General features: G+C 41.7%; 1 protein-coding gene across 6 annotated transcripts in view; it reads left to right on the plus strand.

Annotated features, from left to right (window-relative positions):
- The window catches only part of CACHD1 (cache domain containing 1), a 235360-nt gene that overhangs the window by 181048 nt on the left and 34414 nt on the right, over positions 1 to 19898 (plus strand). For 4 of the 6 annotated variants that reach the window (XR_010940869.1, XM_067726415.1, XM_067726410.1 and 1 more), the window contains exons 14-24: positions 4347 to 4489; positions 5169 to 5350; positions 6249 to 6359; positions 11371 to 11493; positions 12644 to 12743; positions 12836 to 12952; positions 14826 to 14986; positions 15311 to 15397; positions 16283 to 16399; positions 17578 to 17729; positions 19020 to 19181. Coding sequence is in view for 5 of the 6 variants with exons in the window: in XM_067726415.1 (XP_067582516.1) it covers positions 4347 to 4489; positions 5169 to 5350; positions 6249 to 6359; positions 11371 to 11493; positions 12644 to 12743; positions 12836 to 12952; positions 14826 to 14986; positions 15311 to 15397; positions 16283 to 16399; positions 17578 to 17729; positions 19020 to 19181 (1455 nt within the window). In the remaining variant the exon portion in view is untranslated. The remainder of the gene's footprint in view (positions 1 to 4346; positions 4490 to 5168; positions 5351 to 6248; positions 6360 to 11370; positions 11494 to 12643; positions 12744 to 12835; positions 12953 to 14825; positions 14987 to 15310; positions 15398 to 16282; positions 16400 to 17577; positions 17730 to 19019; positions 19182 to 19898) is intronic. The other 2 variants (XM_067726413.1, XM_067726412.1) reach the window with 2 other exon arrangements.

Below are 19898 nucleotides of genomic sequence, written 5' to 3' on the forward strand. Positions count from 1 at the left end.
AAGGGAGCTGGACTTTTGTATTCCTTAGTCACTTTCAGCTTTGTGCTAGGGCTGGACAAAGAGGTTTTAGCAGCTCAAACAATGTCCATCAAAGAGAGTGACAGGTATGGCCCACTAGAGGCAAGCACACAGATACAGGGATGCAAGGCAGGAGGTGGAGAAATGGTAAAGGGTCTAAGGGTAGCATACCTATATATCTAGATAGCATATCTGTATCTATCACAGGTCCCTGCTTGAAAAGAGCTCAGGAGATAGGCAAATAATTCAAAGGAAGCAAAAGGGAATTTACCTGTGTTCTGTGCCCGGTACTTTAAATTCATCCTCTGAGTTGAACTATTACAGATGAGGATGTTTGAGTTTATTGAAATACATAACTTTCCCACGGTAACACAGAAAGTAGCAAGGCTGAGATGTGGTTCATGCTTCTCCCATGCCTGATTTGCCCCTTTTATTGCATGCTGCCATGTGCAAGGCACATACTAGGCATCCATGGTGTAAGTTGTCAGTACGTCACAGTGTAGTCACAGTACTTTAAAACAGGTATTCTCTTTTTCACTGTTGAAAATACTTAGGGTTCAAAAAGTGAATAAGAATCATTAGACAACTGGAAAACTGAATAGAGGGGGCACAGGTGGGAAGAGGATCAAAGATAGAAGTCACCAGTCTCTAGGTTCCAAATGAGAGCAGTGGTGTTTGGGTTTCTCTTTTGAATTCCATCCTATAGAGTTTCTGCCTGGATATGAGATCAAGAGAGTAGGCAGCCTAAGTAGCCTCATCTGTGACACACTCCAGTGGTGTGGACAACTTGGAGAGGGCCAGGGATGGCAACTTGGATTTTACATTGTTTGTTTGTTGTCATTTAGGTTTGTGAGAAGGGGGGGGTGCCTTCCGTTTCTATACAAAAGGGTATGTATGTCCTTTAATTCATATTTTTAAGAAATGCTTACAGAGGACTTCCCTGGTAGTGCAGTGGTTAAGAATCCACCTGCCAACGCAGGGGACATGGGTTCGAGCCCTGGTCTGGGAAGATCCCACATGCCGCGGAGCAACTAAGCCCATGAGCCATAACTACTGAGCCCGCGTGCCATGACTACTGAAGTGCGCGAGCCTAGAGCCCGTGCTCCTCAACAAGAGAAGCCACCACAATGAGAAGCCCACGCACTGCAACGAAGAGTAGCCCCTGCTCACCGCAGCTAGAGAAAGCCCACATGTAGCAACGAAGGCGCAATGCAACCAAAATAAAAAAAAAAAAGTTGTCTTTAAAAAAAACAAAAATGCTTACAGGAAAGCTAAGATATGCATGATTCCCTTAGCCACTGTGGGAAGAAGCTAAACACTACTACACTACTGCTGGTGCAAATGAGGTCACTATTTTTATTTTTTTATTCTTTTTAAAAAAAAATTTATTGAAGTATAGTTGATTTACAAGGTCATTCTTTTAAAATTTGAGACAGTGAAGTGCAGCAGTTTTTCTTGATGAGAAAACAGCTCAAGCCTAGATTTTTTATTTCCTTTGGATAATCGCTCATAGCTACACTGTCCAATATGGTAGGCACTAGCCACATGTGGCTTTTGAGGACTTAAAATGTGACTAGACCAAGTTGAGATTTACTGTAAGTATAAAATACATGCTTAATTTTTTGTATTGATTACATATTAAAGTGATAATGTTTTGGATATATTAGCATCTATAAAATATACTAGTAAAATTAATTTAACCTCTTTGGTTTTGCTTTTCTTCATGTGGCTACTGGAAAATTTTATATGACAATTGGAGATTGCATTGTATTTCAGCTGGACAGTGCTGCCTCATAGAGATGCCCAGAAAACGTAGAGCTTTATCAACTCCCATACTTTACATAGGACTAGTGGGCTGATCCTGGGGCACACAGACAGACCTTATGCCAGTGTCTGACTTTCAATGGGTGCTCTTTCCACTGTACCACCCAACTTCACTTTGGCCATAGAACTCCCCCCAGGACAATGTGTGGAGAAGTCACCAAGGGAAGTTTAGTAACAGTTGGTAATGAAAATGAAGCAGGGTAATTGAAATATTTTTAAAAAGGAATGGAAAATAAGGGAAACAATGGCAAATAAGTGGTTTCCATCTAATTTCATTGATGATGGGGATTTTGAGGCAAGGTACTAAATGTACGTCAGAGCTCCCTTCAAGAGGGCTGAAGGAGGGAACATTGTCTTTCTTGGTACACAAAGAGGCAAAGAGGAATTTTAAAAGAGTATATCATCCAGTGCAATTAAGTACACAAGTGTGTATATAAGTACTATGTATCTTATGTAAATTAGAGCTATGTGTCTAGCTCCTGACTGTAAAGCTTTGGGTCCTATATATTGGTTTTTTCTCTCCTTCAATCCATGTCACTACAGGAAAGGCCCACTCCCCAAGTTGTCTGTCCTTCCCTTCCTCTGGCCCAACTCTTTTGTCCCTGAGACATTTCTTATATTATTGTGTTGTTCCAGTATTGCTGTTTTCCTCTTTTTTCTTTATCCTTGTCTCTCCAATTGGTTCCTAAGCTCTTTGAGTTCCAGGACAGTCCTCTCTCTCTGGCCCATCCTTGCACGGAGGACCCCATGAGTATATACACATGAATTCACTGCTAGGCAACCTAACTTTTTTAAGCCTCTGCCTTTCTTCTCCTTGATATGAATATAATAATAACTCCCAAGCTATACCATGATGATATGAAAGTTAAAGGAGACATAGCATTACTGGAAGCATTGTCTTCTGGTAAAGGAAGACTAGGTAATTCTGACCCATCCTGCTGGGTTCAACCAAAAATCCTGGATGGAACCTTTTATAAAGTTTTTGAAAAGTATCAGAGAACTAACCTAATCGGTAGTGGACCTAAGTCTAGGAGAATATAAGAACACAGAGAAGGAAGCCAACCCCTAAAGCTGCTTTTACAGTGCACATATTTATCAATACAGAAGAAACAACTGTGAAATTGTGCTTTAGGTAGCTGCTCAGGGCTAGGAAGAGAGGCCAAAATCAAATCCAAGGTTCTCAAAAGAAGAAGACTCACAAGGAAACTCCTCCCTTCCACACACACATACATGCTTTTAGCAGAGGTCCCAAAGGACTATATCTTTAGGGTAAAGGTGAATTGGAACTAAATCAGCCCTTGACATGGGATTCCTGTCATCTGAGTTGTCTAAGGAACCTCAAGCATTCACTCATCGTGGACTTGTTGAATACCAAAGTCTCCCCGTATAGCACTTAGGCCAGTATCCTGTCTCCTTATTGGGAACTGTTTCCACCTTACCATCTCCTGCCTCATCTTGGTGTGCAGCACAAGATGCAATTACCCTTCTAGAGGAAGATATTCCCATCCTGTTAAGCCTCAGCATTTCCTACAAATTTGTTAAGTACAGTGTCCAGTCAGAGATAACCAGGCCACAAGGAAACAAAACACTGTGACTGAGAACTAACAAAGGAATAGAAAAGGACCCACAGATTTAAATGAGATAGGACATGTGATAGTGCTTTCTAATGCTTTTAAAAATATACGATTGAAGAGTAAAATTTCAGAGACAGAGATGTAGTGTTTTCGTTTCAAAATGTAATTCATTGCAAGGATTTCTGTCGTAAACAGAGAACTGGGCTTTTCCTCTTAGATAAGACCAACAATTAAATATGTGTATATTAACTACTCCGTTTCCATAGATTTTGTTTATGCCATGTTTGGCTGTCCCCGTCTGTGAGAAGAATTTTTTTAGTTGATTTTTGCGTCGACTCCACTATTCCATTTTTCCTTCTTCCTCGATAATCATACTAATATGAACAATAAGAGCTAACACTTACAGAAGCACTTGAGTTGTGCAAGCTCTGTTCTAAATACTTTACATTTATTAAATCGTTTGCTTTGTGTATATTAACTAGTATAATACCATAACTCTATAAGGTCGGCGCTGCTATTTCGCCCACTTTGCAGATGATAAAAACATCACATGTATTACAACTTGCCCAACATCACACAGCCAGGAAATGGTGGAGCCCAGGCTCAGCCCATTCTGGCTCCATGTCATATGCTGCCTCCTCGACCCTAATAAGTGTAGGATATTATATGTAGACCTAAGATGTGTTGACTATTTGTCATTCTCAGCTCTTGTATCTCTTTAGGTTCACTCAGGACTGTAAGCTCCCTGCAGGGAGAGGATCTGACTTTTTTCTTTCCCAGCTCCTTCCAGTGTGGAGTTCTTTGCTTTCCTTAGGGAGGACTTTTAAGCCACCACAGCTGACAGATGGGCAGAGCCTTAGCCATGCTTTTGTTTGGGCCTGAGATGCAGGCTCCGTGTTCTCAGGCCTGCTTTGTTTGCTTCTCTCTCAGAAAGTCCAACCGTCATGCTGTCTGCTGGCAGCTTTTCCTCCCCCTATGAGCACCTCAGCCAGCCGGAGACAAAGCGCATGGTGGAACACTACACAGCCTATCTCAGCGACAACACCCGCCTCATTGCTAACCCGGGGCTCAAAGTGAGTGCTGTCCCGGGGCTGCACTTCTACTGCACCCCTCCACAGGCCTGGGAGGGGGTCCTGGTAGGGAACCTTTGAAGTGGGAAGCCGAGCTCTGGATCTGTGCCTCTCAGCTGGAGAGCCAGAAAGGCAGAGTGTGTGGCCCAGGGGAGGCTGGCCGGCGAGGACCCTTCTGATGGATTAAGAAGCCCTATGGGCCAGATGAAGAATCTCTTTAAGGCCTTAGATGGACTAGGGGCTTTCTTGGTAGGGGGGTGTGAGTTAGAGACCAGTGAAACTTTCCAGCCCCGTTTTTCCCAGGGGAATGAAGTAAAGTGCCCCTACTGTCTGTTGAGATAAATACGATGCAGTTTAAGAAGCAGAGATTTAGGGGGTGTGTGTACACGTGTTTGTATGTGTGTCTGGGTGTGTATTTAGTGCTGCATTATAGGATCTTTCCTCTTAAACACAGAAAGCCTAGCTAGGATGAACAATTAAGTAAATCACACGTCCACTGGCTATATTTCAGGAAGCTTTTGTTTCACCAAGTTTGGCTGTATCCATCTGCTGTGGAAAGATTTTTAAAAAGTAATTGGGCTTGGCTTCTCTGCAAGAGAGCTTTGGGAAGCTCTGCCAGCAGGCCTCTCTCTTTTCATGTGAGTCTTAAAGGATCCCTGCTATGTCTTCCTTTGTTTCCCAGTTCTCTGTCAGAAATGAAGTAATGGCTACCAGCCACGTCACAGATGAATGGATGACACAAATGGAAATGAGTAGCCTGAACACTTATATTGTCCGCCGTTACATAGCAACGCCCAATGGCGTCCTCAGAATTTATCCTGGTTCCCTCATGGACAAAGCATTTGATCCCACTAGGAGACAATGGTGAGTTTTAGGGGCTTCCATTATCAAAGGTTTCCCCCCCTCCAGTCCCGAAGAGACATGATAAGTACACACAATAAAGCAACTTCAGGCAGTCATATTTAAAGAAGATACTTTTCATGACAGTGAAAATATGTTTTTGAATCATTTTTTAAATGTAATATTAACAAAAGCTTTGTAGGCTTCCTCTGTCTACAATGCTTTTATCTCTTCATTGAAATTTTGAGACTGAAATACTTTATACTTGGCCATTTCAATTCCTAGTGGTTTGAATCCCATCTTGTATGCAGTGTGTCCCCAGCGGGTATACTTAATGTCACTGCGTGTGATGATGGCATCAAATGACAGCTCGTATGTGACCTATGAAAAATGAACACGTGTAAACTGAAAAACACTTTTTACTTCTGGGATTTATTTTGACTCTGCTTTTCAAAAGCAAAAACTAGTCAGGGGTATAGCAGGAGGGCAACCTGGGCATGAAAACAGGATTTCTAGCATTGTGCCGCTTAGTAACTGAGTCACTCATGAGTGGCCGCTAGTTTTACTGCCTGTTCCCCCACCTTTACCAATCCAGGGGACATTTCTGGGTGCCCAGTTGTATTTGTTTCCACTTGATTTGTTAATTTTTGTTTTAGCCTCGAAAACATCTCTCCTATAGACCTTATTAAAAGCTCACATATATACTGAGCTCAGCATCTTTTTTAAAGAGAATTTCATATTTTTCTTGACCCCTTGTTGCTGATGCTACTGTCAGACATAAAAGGGAGGAATCCTTTTGAACTTGAATGTAACATAAGCACCATTTATAATATTTTTTTAGGGTTACGAGCTCACTTTTCTTCGAAATGTGCAAAGTTGTTGTTCATACCCTCAAGGAACGACTTTCTTTGGTCTCCATCAGGTATCTCCACGCAGTAGCTAATCCAGGTTTGATTTCTTTGACTGGACCTTACTTAGACGTTGGAGGAGCTGGCTATGTAGTGACCATCAGTCATACAATTCATTCATCCAGGTAATATTTCAATTAATTTTTACTCATTTCTTAAACACATTAAGGATACTTTGAAAATCTGAATAGAATAGTAGACACCAAGAATTAGTGGCAAAAGTATGACCTTTGGTGTGGGGCAAGCTGGGGTTTGAATATCTTCTCTAGCTGCGCCATCTTGGATACCCTGACCTTCCTCCTGATGTCTGTAAAATGGGGATAATACTTACCTCACACGATTATCGTGTGATTGAGGCAGTCAAAAGCACTTAGCCCTGTTAGTGGCCGTGAGGGTGCTTATGAAAAAGAAAAAGAAAGATGTTAGATTCAGTAAAGCAGTTCCTAGAAATGCCAGTCGTAAACCAATCAAAGAAATAGCACCAAGAGCCTGACAATTATTATTATCAGAGAGTGTTTTCCCGAGAACAGAGTAGTTTTAGTGAAGAAAAAAATGTATCAGGACTTGAGATTGTTTCCTTTTGTATTTGGGTCTCTTTAGAATTATATAGGGGTTCGTTGTTGTTGTTGTTATGGTTTTGTTGCTGTTTTTACTTTGTCCTTGCTCTCTCTTGAGGAATGAAAAAGCGTTTTGAAAATTGATTTTCCAAGCATGCTATAAAATGTCAGTATTACTGTAAATATATTTAGGGTGCTTTACATTTTAGGCTTTTGAGGTTTCAGCATTTAAGCTACAAATGTCAGTGAAATGTTGGTTAGAGAGGCAAGTCCAAACACATTGTTTTAATCCCTTCATTATACAAATCGCTGTTTTTCCCTAGCAACCAATAAAGACCATATTTTGACTGGTATCTGTAATGATGCCTTAAAATTTATGGGAGACAGATTTTCTTGCTTAACTTTAGGCTTTTCACAGTGCTCATTATATATCAAATGGCTGACATTCAGTAGAATTCTTCTAACTCTAGTACGTTGGAATCAAGAATTGGGAAGCAGTGCTGTGTGGAATTTCAATATCATGACCTGTGTCTCCATGGCAGGGCCCTGCTGCCAGCCAAATAGTGATTTCTTTTCAGGACATGGTATCTGTTTGGCTCCATCACATATAAACAAGTAAACATTCTTTTAGAACAGATCTTTTCAATGTTTTCATTAACAGGCCGTCTGTAAGGCATACACCTACTATTGTCTGAATAGCAAAACTTGTCATTTCTCCCATCTATTCTAAACAATTGAGAAAAAGTGAACAAACGTGGTTTCTTTGAGGAGGCAGCAGTCACCTTGGTCTTTGATGACAAGGACATGCCCATGGCCAGAATTGGGCTCTTAAAGATGTTGCTGGGGGAGCAGGGAGAGAATGCCTACCTACCTGTGTGTGTCTTCCTTAGGCTTTGACATTCCACCCGGCTTCTCCCATCTGCCACTCATTATCAAGAGCCGTTAGCTTTTCCTTCTACACAGTATTCTTTTTGTTGGGCGGGGGGAGGAGGTCACAGAGAGGTACAGATTTTTATGCTCATATACATGTTTTTATTAGAATTTGGATGGGTGGAAGAATTTTCATTTCATTTATTGATAAATATTTATGGTGTCAGCCCAAATGACACATGATGGAAATATGATGGGCTTTCAACTTAGAAAAAACCTGGGTTCAATTCCCTTATTTGGTTACTGTTTATAGTGTATTTAGCCCACACAAGTTTAGCTATTCGAGTTTAACAAGAGTTATAAATGGCCATTTAAATCCTGTCCATCAGTCACTCAGTGAGAGTATATTTCAGGAATAAGTATCTGCTCTTGCCTTAATCAATATGCAATCCCATGGACTTGATCATTTGAACATTTTCCTTAGCTGAGCGTGTTTTTATTATTTAAAGCCATCTATTTCATTCACCATAGTTTAGAATGCAAGTCAATTAACGCTTCTGGTTTTCAACCAAAGCAACTATAGCTTTAATGGGTATATTCATAGGTGGGCTCTGCTGAGGTACTTTTTCCAAATGATTACCAGTGATTTTGGTCTCATGTGCCAACTGGAGAACCTGCCCTCCTCCTAAGATGTGATTCCACTCTGAAAAAGCGGATTTGTCATTTACTGTTTGTATGACTATTAACAAGTTCCTTTCTGCCTTGGTTTCCTCACCTGTGAAAGAAGTATATTAGGGCCTATCTCAAATGATTATTTAAAGATTACTGTAAATAATATATGTGAGGCTCCTAGAACAGTGTGTAGCCCATGGTCAGGGCTCAATAAATGTTAAATACTTTTATTATTATTATGAGCCTCATATGGAAAACAGAGGTAACAATGCCCAAATTGAACTAACATAATGAAAGTTAAAGATAATGCATGTAAAATGCTTAGCACTATACTTGCCAATGTCAAATCCCCAATAAATGGTAGTTATTTTTATTATCACGCTATTCATGCTTTAAATTTCTTGCATTTTAATGGGTCAGAAGAGGGAACTTAAGCTAACGTTCAACTTGTTGGTGAAGCACTCTAATTCTCCCTTGGTTTTCAGAAGCGGTTGGGCTGAGAGCTTGAGGACAGGGTTTTTCAGTGCTCACTTATCAGTTAAACAGTTTCTTTCATCAGCATTATTAGTGGCCTGAGAATCTACGTATGCATTCTTTGGAGGATGATAATGTGGTAGTGATGATGAAGTACAGTCAATGATTAAGGGGCTGGTTAGACAAGTCTTTGGCAGTGAAAATCTCACCAAAGCGCTGCAAACAGCATGGACCGTTGTGCTGAGAAATGTAGGCTTAGTTTGATTTTTCTATGGTATTCTTTATGGGTTGCTATAGTAACCATGTACATTTTTTAAATGCAGGTGAAAATATGAATGCTAGACTTCCATGGGCCATATATAATAGATGCTTTTACTTCAGCACATTTATCATCAACAGGGGCAGATGGCAGTCATACAGGGGAATTTTAGAAACAAAATCAACTTGTCCCACAAAACCTGAATTGTACTTTTCACTGAGGCAGCTACAGTATTGTAGAAAGAACCAGATTTAGTCTCTAAACCATAAATAAAAGGTGCTCAATCTTCTTTAAGTCTTTTAACCATTCTAAACCTAATTTTTCATTTATAAAATAGGAACTATAATTCCTTTCTGATGTCTTCACAGGAAATTAAGTAGATGGTTTAAAATTGCTTGGAAACTCTTGAGTACCATGCAGATCTAAGGAGGCAGAAACCCTATTGGTTAGGAATATATGCTTTGGAGTTGAAGGCACTGAGTTTAAATCCCTGCTTCTACTAGTTATTCACTGTGTGACTTTAGCCGAATACTTAATCTCCCCAAGCTTCAGTTTTCTGGAAATAATGCCTCATAAGGTTTCTGTGAGAAATCATTGAAGTGATATATTCAGATGCCTACCAGAATGCCTATAAATTGTGAACATTCATAAATGGAAGCCGTTACTATTATCGTAATGATGGCTGTTGTTTAGACTCGTCACTCTTTCCTGAACCAGCAAGAGAAGTTTAGACTTCTTCTGACTAATACTTCAGCAAAATATTCTTTTCTACAATGCACAAATCCCATAAGGTAACTGAGTCTTGGAGTTCTTCCATGGGAGAATTTAAGTTACTTAAGTAATAATAGGGGCTCTTATTGAGGCAATAACCTCTCAAAGGCAATCCCACAACATGGTCTTCCCCCATCCCATGCCAAAAACAGCTTTGACAGCAAAGCTCTGATAGAAATTTCATTATGGGTCATGGTCCCTTTTTCTTGTTGTTTGTTTGTTTTTTCTTGTTTTTTGGGTTTTGTGTTTTTTTTTTGATGGGGGTGGTGAGTGGTGAGTTGAGTTAATATGTTAGTATCAGTGTTGTTAGTAACCAGTTGTCTACATAGCAAAGCTAATTTCACTCCCAAGTTTTGATTTTCCCAAAGAGGACTTTACTTTGGGAAGTTTCTTCTGAGCTATTATTAACCCCATTTTCAGATAAGAAAACTGAGGCTTAGAAAGGTTAAGTAGCATCCCAGGAGCCACATAGATAGAAATCAGCAAGGCCAAGTTTTAACCCCAGATCTGATTGATTCCAGAGCTAAAAAGCTAGCAAGCATCATGTTGTATTGCCCAACTTTCTCTTCCTCGGTGCTTCTGTTTTTGAGAGTAGCACTTTAGAACGGAGACAGAACTGGCCTATGAACCAGTAGAGTCTCGTTCTAGAATGTGAGCTGAGTTTTGAGTACAGCCAACTTTAGTGTTATAGAAAGAAAACAAAACGTTGTTTTCACTAAGTTTTGTATGACCTAAAACTAATTAACCTTTGAGAGCTCTATAAAATGAGATGTATAGATTAATAACTGTATATTTATCATGATCTAAAATAAAGGAAATAACTAAGGACATCACTCAGGCTCCTTGTCTAAAGTTTCATTGTTAGAGACTGCTGGTTGCCAAGGGGGAGGAGTTTGGGGGAGGGATGGAGTGGGAGGTTGAGGTGAGCAGATGTAAGCTTTTATATATAGGATGGATAAACAACAGGGTCTTACTGTATAGCACAGAGAACTATATTCAGTATCCTATGATAAACCATAATGGAACAGGATATTAAAGAAAGTATGTATAAATATGTATAACTGAATCACTTTGCTGTACAGCAGAAATTTAACAACACTGTAAATCAACTATACCTCAATTAGAAAAAAAAAATTGAAGGAAAAATAAAGGTTCCTTGTTGGAAGGAACCTAACAGCCACACATTAAACCTCCCAGCTGATGCCTATCCCCCCACCACCCCCATATTCTTGACAAAGAATAATCCCACCATTGTCTGACCATCTATAGTTAGGAGTAGCCATATTCCACAGCTGCCCATGTTTTGGGCTAGTCTTATTTGGGAAGTCCTACCTTTAATCTTACATTTTTCTCTTGTCAAATCTCCATGTTATGCTAAACTAGTCATTTAGTTCATTGTTTCTCCAAGGGTGGAAAGTGCGGAAAACAGGAGTCATGTGTTTCTGATACCAGACAATGTCCTTATGAGTGAACATAGCTTTTGCCTTTAAATAAGACACACCTCTTATTCTCACTGATCATTTTCACATGAAGTACACAGCTGTCTTCCGGGCATACTGTGGCTGTGATGGGCATTGACTTCACGCTTCGATACTTCTACAAGGTTCTGATGGACTTATTACCAGTTTGTAACCAAGATGGTGGCAACAAAATAAGGTGAGCCCTTCAGGGACCCTATATCCTATCTAGCTGCAAAATACAAAGAAAAAGATGTCAGCTATCTCCAGTTGAATGCCAAGCACATTGTCATAGTCAGCGTCAGAAACTGAGTCCATTGCCTGGGTGTTCTATAAAGGAGGTTTTTGTTCTTTTATTTTTCTAAGATGCATGCTGTTTATGACTTAGATGGACAGATTTGGCTTCTGACAAGAAGAGTAACTGTGGCACAGAATTCTCCAAAAGCTCTTGTTTCTCTAGGAGTCTGTAATTAGAGGTTTCCCATATCTTGAGTGCTAGAAAGACCAGAGGGTACTCTTGGGTAGTACTTTTGATGTGAACTTAGTTATTAAACCAAAGTCTTTGTGAGATTTTCAGATGCTTAGACTGTTCCTTTGTACATTTCCCCAGAAAGAGGCTCATGGAACCAAAGGTCTTTGCCACCTGAATTTCAAAAGAGCGTGTCAAAGCAAGGGCATTCCCTTGATTTAATACAGGCCACTTCTAAAAATACCTTTATTTCCAACTCATAGCCCATGCTTCATATCACTGCTGAATTTCACATTGGCCCTTAATGGGGAAATGCAGAATTCACAGCAAACTGTTATGACGGATGGAAAGTAAAACAGAGCAGAATATAGTCTTGATTAAAGCAGTTCTAGCTTCACTTATTTAGTGTTTCCATCAAATATATTTTTGCATGTCCTCTGAACGTTGTATTTTAGGTATGTTTGTCATTGAAAGAGGAAATTGTATGGTTTACCTATAATTTGTGCCTGAAAATACCCAAGACTGCTTCTTTCGGAATCTCCCTCCCCAGCAAAAAGAAAAAAATGTCCCACTTTATACATTCTTGCAAAAGATCTTCGAGCCCATCTTACTTAGTCTGGGTGGTCACATTCTGTACGAAGCATGTAGGTGACCTCAGAGTCAGGTGTAACTCTCTCGCCTTAAACCGTATGCTAGGTAATCCAGCGCCTTGAGAATTAATGTGTCTGTCACCTGACTGCCAGCCTTCCTTCATTTCGTCCATGAATATTTACTGAGAACCTGCTAAATGCAATTAGTGTCAGGGCTAGCAAGATAGATGCTCTCCAGAAGCATAGAACAGCAGCTTCTGTGAACGAGGAATGTCATTGTCTTGGCACAGGTGCTTCATAATGGAAGACAGGGGTTACCTGGTGGCACATCCAACCCTCATTGACCCCAAAGGACATGCACCCGTGGAACAGCAGCACATCACCCACAAGGTATTTGTCACGAAGCTAGAGCCCAGTTCTCCACCGGGCTGCGGCTCACTAACCACATGGCACCTGTCTTGTGTTCTGCTTGGCCTCGGTAGGAGCCCCTGGTAGCAAATGACATCCTGAACCACCCCAACTTTGTAAAGAAGAACCTGTGCAACAGCTTCAGTGACAGAACGGTCCAGAGGTTTTATAAATTCAACACGAGCCTAGTGGTAAGTTGATTCCTCAACGCTCTCTTCTCCCATCCAGCTATGGAATTGCAATGGAGTCATGGTTTGTGTCTGAATGTTAGCTATTACCGGCTGTTTCATTGCCTGCGAATTAGAGTGATAGGACATGACAGACCTTAGTCCAACTCCCCAGTCTGATGGTTGTGGGATATAAAGCCCTGAATGGAGAAGTGAGTGTTTTAAGGTTTCACAGTTGGTATTTTGCTTTGGTTTTGTTTGTTTAAAGACTTACCCCATCTAAGCCCTTTGAAATGTCTGCTGAAGTCTGTTCCCACACTCTTGTATAAATATATGTGGCACCATGTGGTCCCCTCTTCCTGTCTTCTAGAGATTACTCAGTCTCCCTAAATTCTTAAAGCCAAATTAGGTTAGTTCTTGGTCATCCACCCTCTTAGATGAGAGCTCTTATGTAGATCATCCAAGAATAATTCCTTTTTTTTTTTTAAGCTTAGAATACTCTCTTGTGATTTGAGATGCTACAGATTTACCTGGATATGGTTAGAGATCTTAAGGATTTACTTATTAATTTGTAAATAATCCTAGCTGAGAGAGAATGGGTCATGACAGAACCAACATTCAAAAAGTTATTCACAAGAAGTAAATGTATTCACAAATCATTACATGTATTATTAAAAAGATAATCATAAAGATGTATTGAGCTAGTACACCTGAAACTAACACAACATTGTAAATCAACTGTACTCTAATAAAAAATTTTTTAAATAAATAAAATAAAATTAGCTTGAAGTCAAAAACAAAAGAGGTTGGGGCTTCCCTGGTGGCACCCCAACCAGGGAAGTGGTTGAGAGTCCGCCTGCCGATGCAGGGGACACGGGTTCGTGCCCCGGTCCGGGGAGATCTCACATGCCGCGGAGCGGCTGGGCCCGTGAACCATGGCCGCTGAGCCTGCGCATCCGGAGACTGTGCTCCGCAATGGGAGAGGCCACAACAGTGAGAGGCCCACGTACCGCAAAAAAAAAAAAAAAAGAGGTTAAATGAAAATCCTAAACTTAGTCTCAGAAAAAGTGATTGTAAAAACAATTGTGTAGGGGACTAGAAGAGTTTTAAGAATGAATATATTAATAGGATAGTGTGTTCAAAGCAAGGGAAGTCATTATTACTCTGTTCAACCCCCATACCCATTCTGATGAGCCCTTTCTGTAAAGGAGACATTGACAAACATGCGTGTAATCAGAGGGGGGCTGTCAGGTAAGGTTGTCATATGAAAGTCTGCCTTACTCTGTTATCTTCTGTCATTTGTACAATGATTTCCTGAGTCTTCAGCAGAGAAGCTGGGATATTCCAGTAGAAATTTTTCAGACATGCAAATTTTAGTGGAATATGAATTAGAATAAATTCTTAATGGCCCAAGTTATTCCAAAATGGAACTGGAACATTCCTGGTTATTGGAGCTAACAGGCTGATAAGCCTATGTTATTGCTTATATTGTAAAGGTGGGCATCTTCCAGGCAGTAAAGAATTCGTCTAGACCCTTTAAGAAACGATTCAGTGCCATGATTCTCAGGGTTAGGCTTATCCTCACCATGCACACGTAAGGGATAACTGGCGTGGAAACCAACATGGGCTTAAATAATTGGCCTACTACATATGACACGTGCAGAAAAAATGACCATACTCAACTTTACGATGCTGCTTTAGAATCTTTGGCTTTCAAATACTGTAGACATTTCATGAAGCCAGCTACCACATTTTCTTATTATAGAACGAAGAAAAGGATGCTTGCTTCAGTTGGACTGAAGTATTTTCAGCAGTTGGTTGAAGGGTTGTTTTCAGGATGGTAGAGCTGAAACTTTGCATTGTTGTCTGTCACTTCTGACAACTCTGTTGTCTGTAGGGGGATCTGACAAACCTTGTGCACGGCAGTCACTGTTCTAAGTACAGACTGGCGAGGATCCCGGGAACCAATGCATTTGTCGGCATTGTCAACGAAACCTGTGACTCTCTGGCCTTCTGTGCTTGTAGCATGGTGGACCGGCTCTGTCTCAACTGTCACCGGTAAAAATGGGACGGGTCATATTCTCTGTTTACCACACTACTGAATATTTTAACTGATGCCAACTGCAAAATAAACATGAAGTGTTCAGGTGTGTCCTAGAGGAAAGGAAAGTCCTGGTTACAAAAGCATTTAGAGCTGTGTTGTTCGTAGCATCCTTGTCCAAAGAACAATGGATTGAGGTCAGTTGTGTATTTAAACCTTCAGTGATAACTTTTACTGTCCCTTTTAACTAGCTCATGGTGTCCTTATTTCATTTCCCTCAGTGCATGTACAATATATAGTTTATCAACCCTCTGCATAGTAACTTTCTTTTTCCTTTTCAGAATGGAACAAAATGAATGTGAATGTCCTTGTGAGTGCCCTCTAGAGGTCAATGAGTGCACTGGCAACCTCACCAATGCAGAGAACAGGTAAATTTAAAATGTGCGTGTGTGTGCATATTTATAATGGGAGTCTTGTTTATAGATTTGTTTCGAGTTGGAAGTATAAGAAGGTGGTTCATTCTAATGATGGAACTGTTCAGTGAGCCAGTTTTCAAACTCCATAGTGTCTTAAAATGAAGTCCACTTTCAGGTTTGAATATAAATGCTAAAAAATTTTTGAGTATATGTGCTACTTACAAAAAATATGAGACTGTTACAAGCATTAACTAAGTGCCTAACATGTGTCAGATACTGTATGTCCAATAAGTCACTTAGTTTTCTTTCTTTCTTTCTTTCTTTTTTTTACTTTATTTATTTTTGACTACGTTGGGTCTTCGTTGCAGCATGTGGGCTTTCTCTAGTTGCAGCGAGCGGGGGCTACTCTTCATTTCGGTGCGTGGGCTTCTCATTGCAGTGGCTTCTCTTGTTGCAGAGCATGGGCTCTAGGCGCCCAGGCTTCAGGAGTTGTGGCTCAAGGGCTCTAGAGTGCAGGCTCAGTAGTTGTGGCACATGGGCTTAGTTGCTCCGTGGCATGTGGGGTCTTCCCGCACCAGGGCTCGAACCCATGTCCCCTGCATTGGCAGGCAGATTCTTAACCACTGCGCCACCAGGGAGGCCCTGTCACTTAGTTTTCAAATTAACCCTTTGATAAACATGTAGGAACATTTCACACACACAGATGCTCACCCATAATATAGCATTATTTATCTCAGTGACAGATTTTCAGGCCAGATTGGCCCAAGGTTTCATAGAGCTAAGTGGCAAAGCCAGGATTCAAACCCAGATCTGTTTGACACTGTCAGGGGCCAAGGGCATGATGAGTTTGGAATATGGATGGTCTTGGTCCTAACCTTCAGACTTGCTCCTACGTAGAAACCCAAGCTGTGAAGTCCACCAGGAGCCAGTGACGTACACGACCATTGACCCTGGCCTGCAGGAGGCTCTTCACCAGTGTGTCAACAGCAGGTGCAGTCAGAGGATGGAGAGTGGGTAAGCAGTGCCCGGTGCTGGTTTCACGTCAACATCATAGCTGCAGGAGCAGAACCTAGCAAAGAATAGGGACCGGCAGCCTCCTTGAGCTGTCCAGATGGTATTTATCATCCCCATTCTTGATGTTTTAAAAAGATGTACCAGTTTTTCAGGTCCAGAACTGATTTTGATATGCCCTTTATCTACCAGGTTTAATGTTATCTGGTTTCCACTTGTTACAGCTATTTGGCACATGTACCATACCTTAGTAGCCTCATCTGTGGATGGGAAAGTTATTCTTGAAATAAGAGGAGTAAGAGAGGAAATGGCATGAAGAAGCAAGGGCAAGGGGGCAGGAACTCATGGGTTCTAGAAACAGAACCCAGCTCTATGTGTGATACATTGAAGCTCATCAATTCTTTCTTAGAAAGCAGATATGCTTTACAGGAGTGTTGAGAACTGAAAGCTACACGCTCCCTGCTCCCTCCCCCTCCTCCCTAGGGTGTTTGGGACTAAACAGCGGCACCTCCCCCTCCTCCCTAGGGTGTTTGGGACTAAACAACTGCAAGCTGCAGTTTGATTCAACAAAATTACTGGGTGAAAGGGGCAGCCAGTTTTACTTTCAGTATGTATTTTAGCAAAGGAATGGTAGGGCCTCAGATAGATTAATTCGGTGTGTTATGCAGTAACCCAAAGCCTGTTAAGCTTGAGAAACACTGTGTCAGAATGCACTCAACATGTTAAAAGTTCTAAGAAATTGGCAGCAAAGAAATCTGTTGAACTTATCCACTGTTTCCCCAACTTGTTTGATCAATTTTTCCTTCCTTCCTTTTTCTTTTTTTTTTTAATGACCATATACCTGGGGAGTGTTAGGCCAAAGTCTAACAAACCTTGGGGCCATGTGGTCTTTTAAGATGATTCTGAGTGACCCTGCACTAATCCATGATGTGTGGACTTCATGGTTTGATGCGCAGAGAGCGGTTCTGTTTCTCTCATCTCCAGGTTGTTGAGGGACATTAGACAGCTTTCCCGTGGCAGGCTATGGCTGTTCTCCTTTTATAAGGAAAGGAAATTCAGGCTCAAGGAGTTATAGCACTAGTGAGTCATGGAACCCCTGAGAGCTATCTGATGCCCAAGTCCATGTGCTCTCCCCTGCATGACACCGCTTTCTGGAATATTCAGCGTTGTCTTTCTGGCAGGGACTGCTTTGGTGTGCTGGATTGTGAATGGTGCATGGTAGACAGCGATGGCAAGACCCACTTGGACAAATCCTACTGTGCTCCCCAGAAAGAATGCTTCGGGGGGATCGTTGGAGCCAAAAGTCCCTATGTTGATGACATGGGAGCAATAGGTATGTTTTTGGGGAACCCAGAATAATTTGATTCTTGAAAACGTATTTTCTTGCCTCTATACTAGGACAGAGATCTTAAAATAATTCTCTACCCTACTTCCCTGATTTCTTTGCCAGTAGTTTTTAGTTGCAAAACCAAGGCAAATAATTACTTTCAAAGCTGGCTAGCTATACTGTGCAGAGTAAGCAGCCATCTTTCCTGCCAAATTTTGCAAGCCTGGAATTCATTCCCATAAAGCTTGTTCTGAGAAAAATCAGGCCTGATTTCTGAGCAGCTGAACTGTGGGGTTGTGTGAATGTGGATCCCAGCTGTCAGAAACACAGGGCTGGTGATGGGCAGAGTGACCCGTGCATATCGCTTTCCTGCTGCTACCTTCCCTCACAACTTTTGAAGGCAGAAATCTTACGGCTACAAATTAGTATTTAGGTCCTTGAGGTCGGCAAAAGCCAGAGCTATCCAGTGCAGTGGGGTGGCTTGGGGTGGGGGACAGGGACATTTTGGGGAGGAATACCATTGGGATTAGGCCCCAAGACCTCAAAAATACTACCTGCATACCCACCCTGAGATCTTCTCAGTGTCTTTCTGGAATTACCACAAGCTCGTCAAGCTTAGCTTGGCAAGTGAAAAGCCTTTAGTTAATGCCTTTTTTGACATCTCCCCACATTAGCCTGTCTGTGGAAGAAAAGCTTTTCCTATATGTGAGGAAGGGTTCTGAGCTCTCGTATGACTAGCGGACCAGGTTAGGACACGGTTGAAGTGACCTTGCTCCAAGAAGTCACTTTATATGCCTACCTGCAGTTTCCTGTCTGAAAAGTGCAAATAGTGTCTTAAAGGGAACCCAATAAGCTTTGAAATTTGATCCTTTCTGGAGGTCACGTGACTGAGCCACTGAAATAAATGACACCGTGTAGAGTAAATATGTGCGAAGAGACCCACGTTGCCCTGCCTCACCTCTGTACTAAGAGTAGTGCACAGCCCAGGGCTGGGCCCTTAGACTGGGCACTGCATGTTTAAGGGATCCTCAACCACGTGCTTATTTCACAAGTCCTTGCCAATTGTGTGCTCTGCAAGCAAGCAGCATTTCATCTGAGAACCAGAAATTAAAGGAAGCCCTGTTCCCACATCCCAGTGGGTCTTCTTTAAGGGATTCAAAGCTTAAAGCCGCCGTTCTTACATATCTTCACTAAACCCCTTCCCACTGCATTCCTTCCCATCTCACCCCCGTCCCCATCTCCTGCTACACTTGGGAAATCTTTATGAAGGACGTCTGTTTGTTTATTTTAATGAAGGTGATGAGGTTGTCACATTGAACATGATTAAAAGTGCCCCTGTGGGTCCCGTGGCCGGAGGCATCATGGGCTGCATCATGGTCTTGGTCCTGGCCGTGTATGCATACCGTCATCAGATTCATCGCCGGAGTCATCAGCATATGTCTCCACTTGCTGCCCAAGGTGAGCTCGAAAGGAATCCCAAAGCTCCCCCAGGAGGCAGCAGGCTCCCAGGGTTGTTCCAAGGCGAGAAGGACAGTAACCAGTTGTAAGCCTTTCAGCGACTGTAAGACCAGTGCTACATTTCCTGCTACTGTGGAGTAGATTCGGAGGTCCCCAAAGCCTGCTTTTCCCTCCTTTAGTTCACAGCTCATTCTTTAGGGCCTAAATCCTGCAAGCCCCATTTGATTCCCCAGAAAATCCCTAGATTATCTCTCTCCTTACACAAGCGTGAGCCCGCCATAGCTTGCCTGTGGAATAAGACAGTCAGGGGAGCTGGGATGCTGAGTGGGAAATTTTGTTCTTCGCTAAGCTCAGGTATGCTGCCTTTGCTGTTCCGAAAAGACGGGCAGACCAAAGACACCTCAGGCCACTACTGGCAAGAACATGAATCTGTTCTATTGCAGCTATTACTATATTGTGTGAATGAACACACATTCAAAGGAATGATCACATCTCTTAAAACAGGATAAGGACTGTCCAACCTGCATAAGGACTTGAAGTCAGATACAAAATGATTAATTGGTAATTATGGCTTCCATATCAAGAGTTAAATGTGGTATCTGTGCTCGTTTGCAAGGAACAAAACCATTTAACGACCATCCCCATCCTCCCTACAAACCCCTTGGGATGTGTTACCCTGACCTTTGTGGAGATAAGACTCACTCATCATTTTTCCTG

The sequence above is a fragment of the Pseudorca crassidens genome, chromosome 2 (assembly GCF_039906515.1).
Source record: "Pseudorca crassidens isolate mPseCra1 chromosome 2, mPseCra1.hap1, whole genome shotgun sequence".
In the NCBI taxonomy this organism is placed as follows: domain Eukaryota; kingdom Metazoa; phylum Chordata; class Mammalia; order Artiodactyla; family Delphinidae; genus Pseudorca; species Pseudorca crassidens.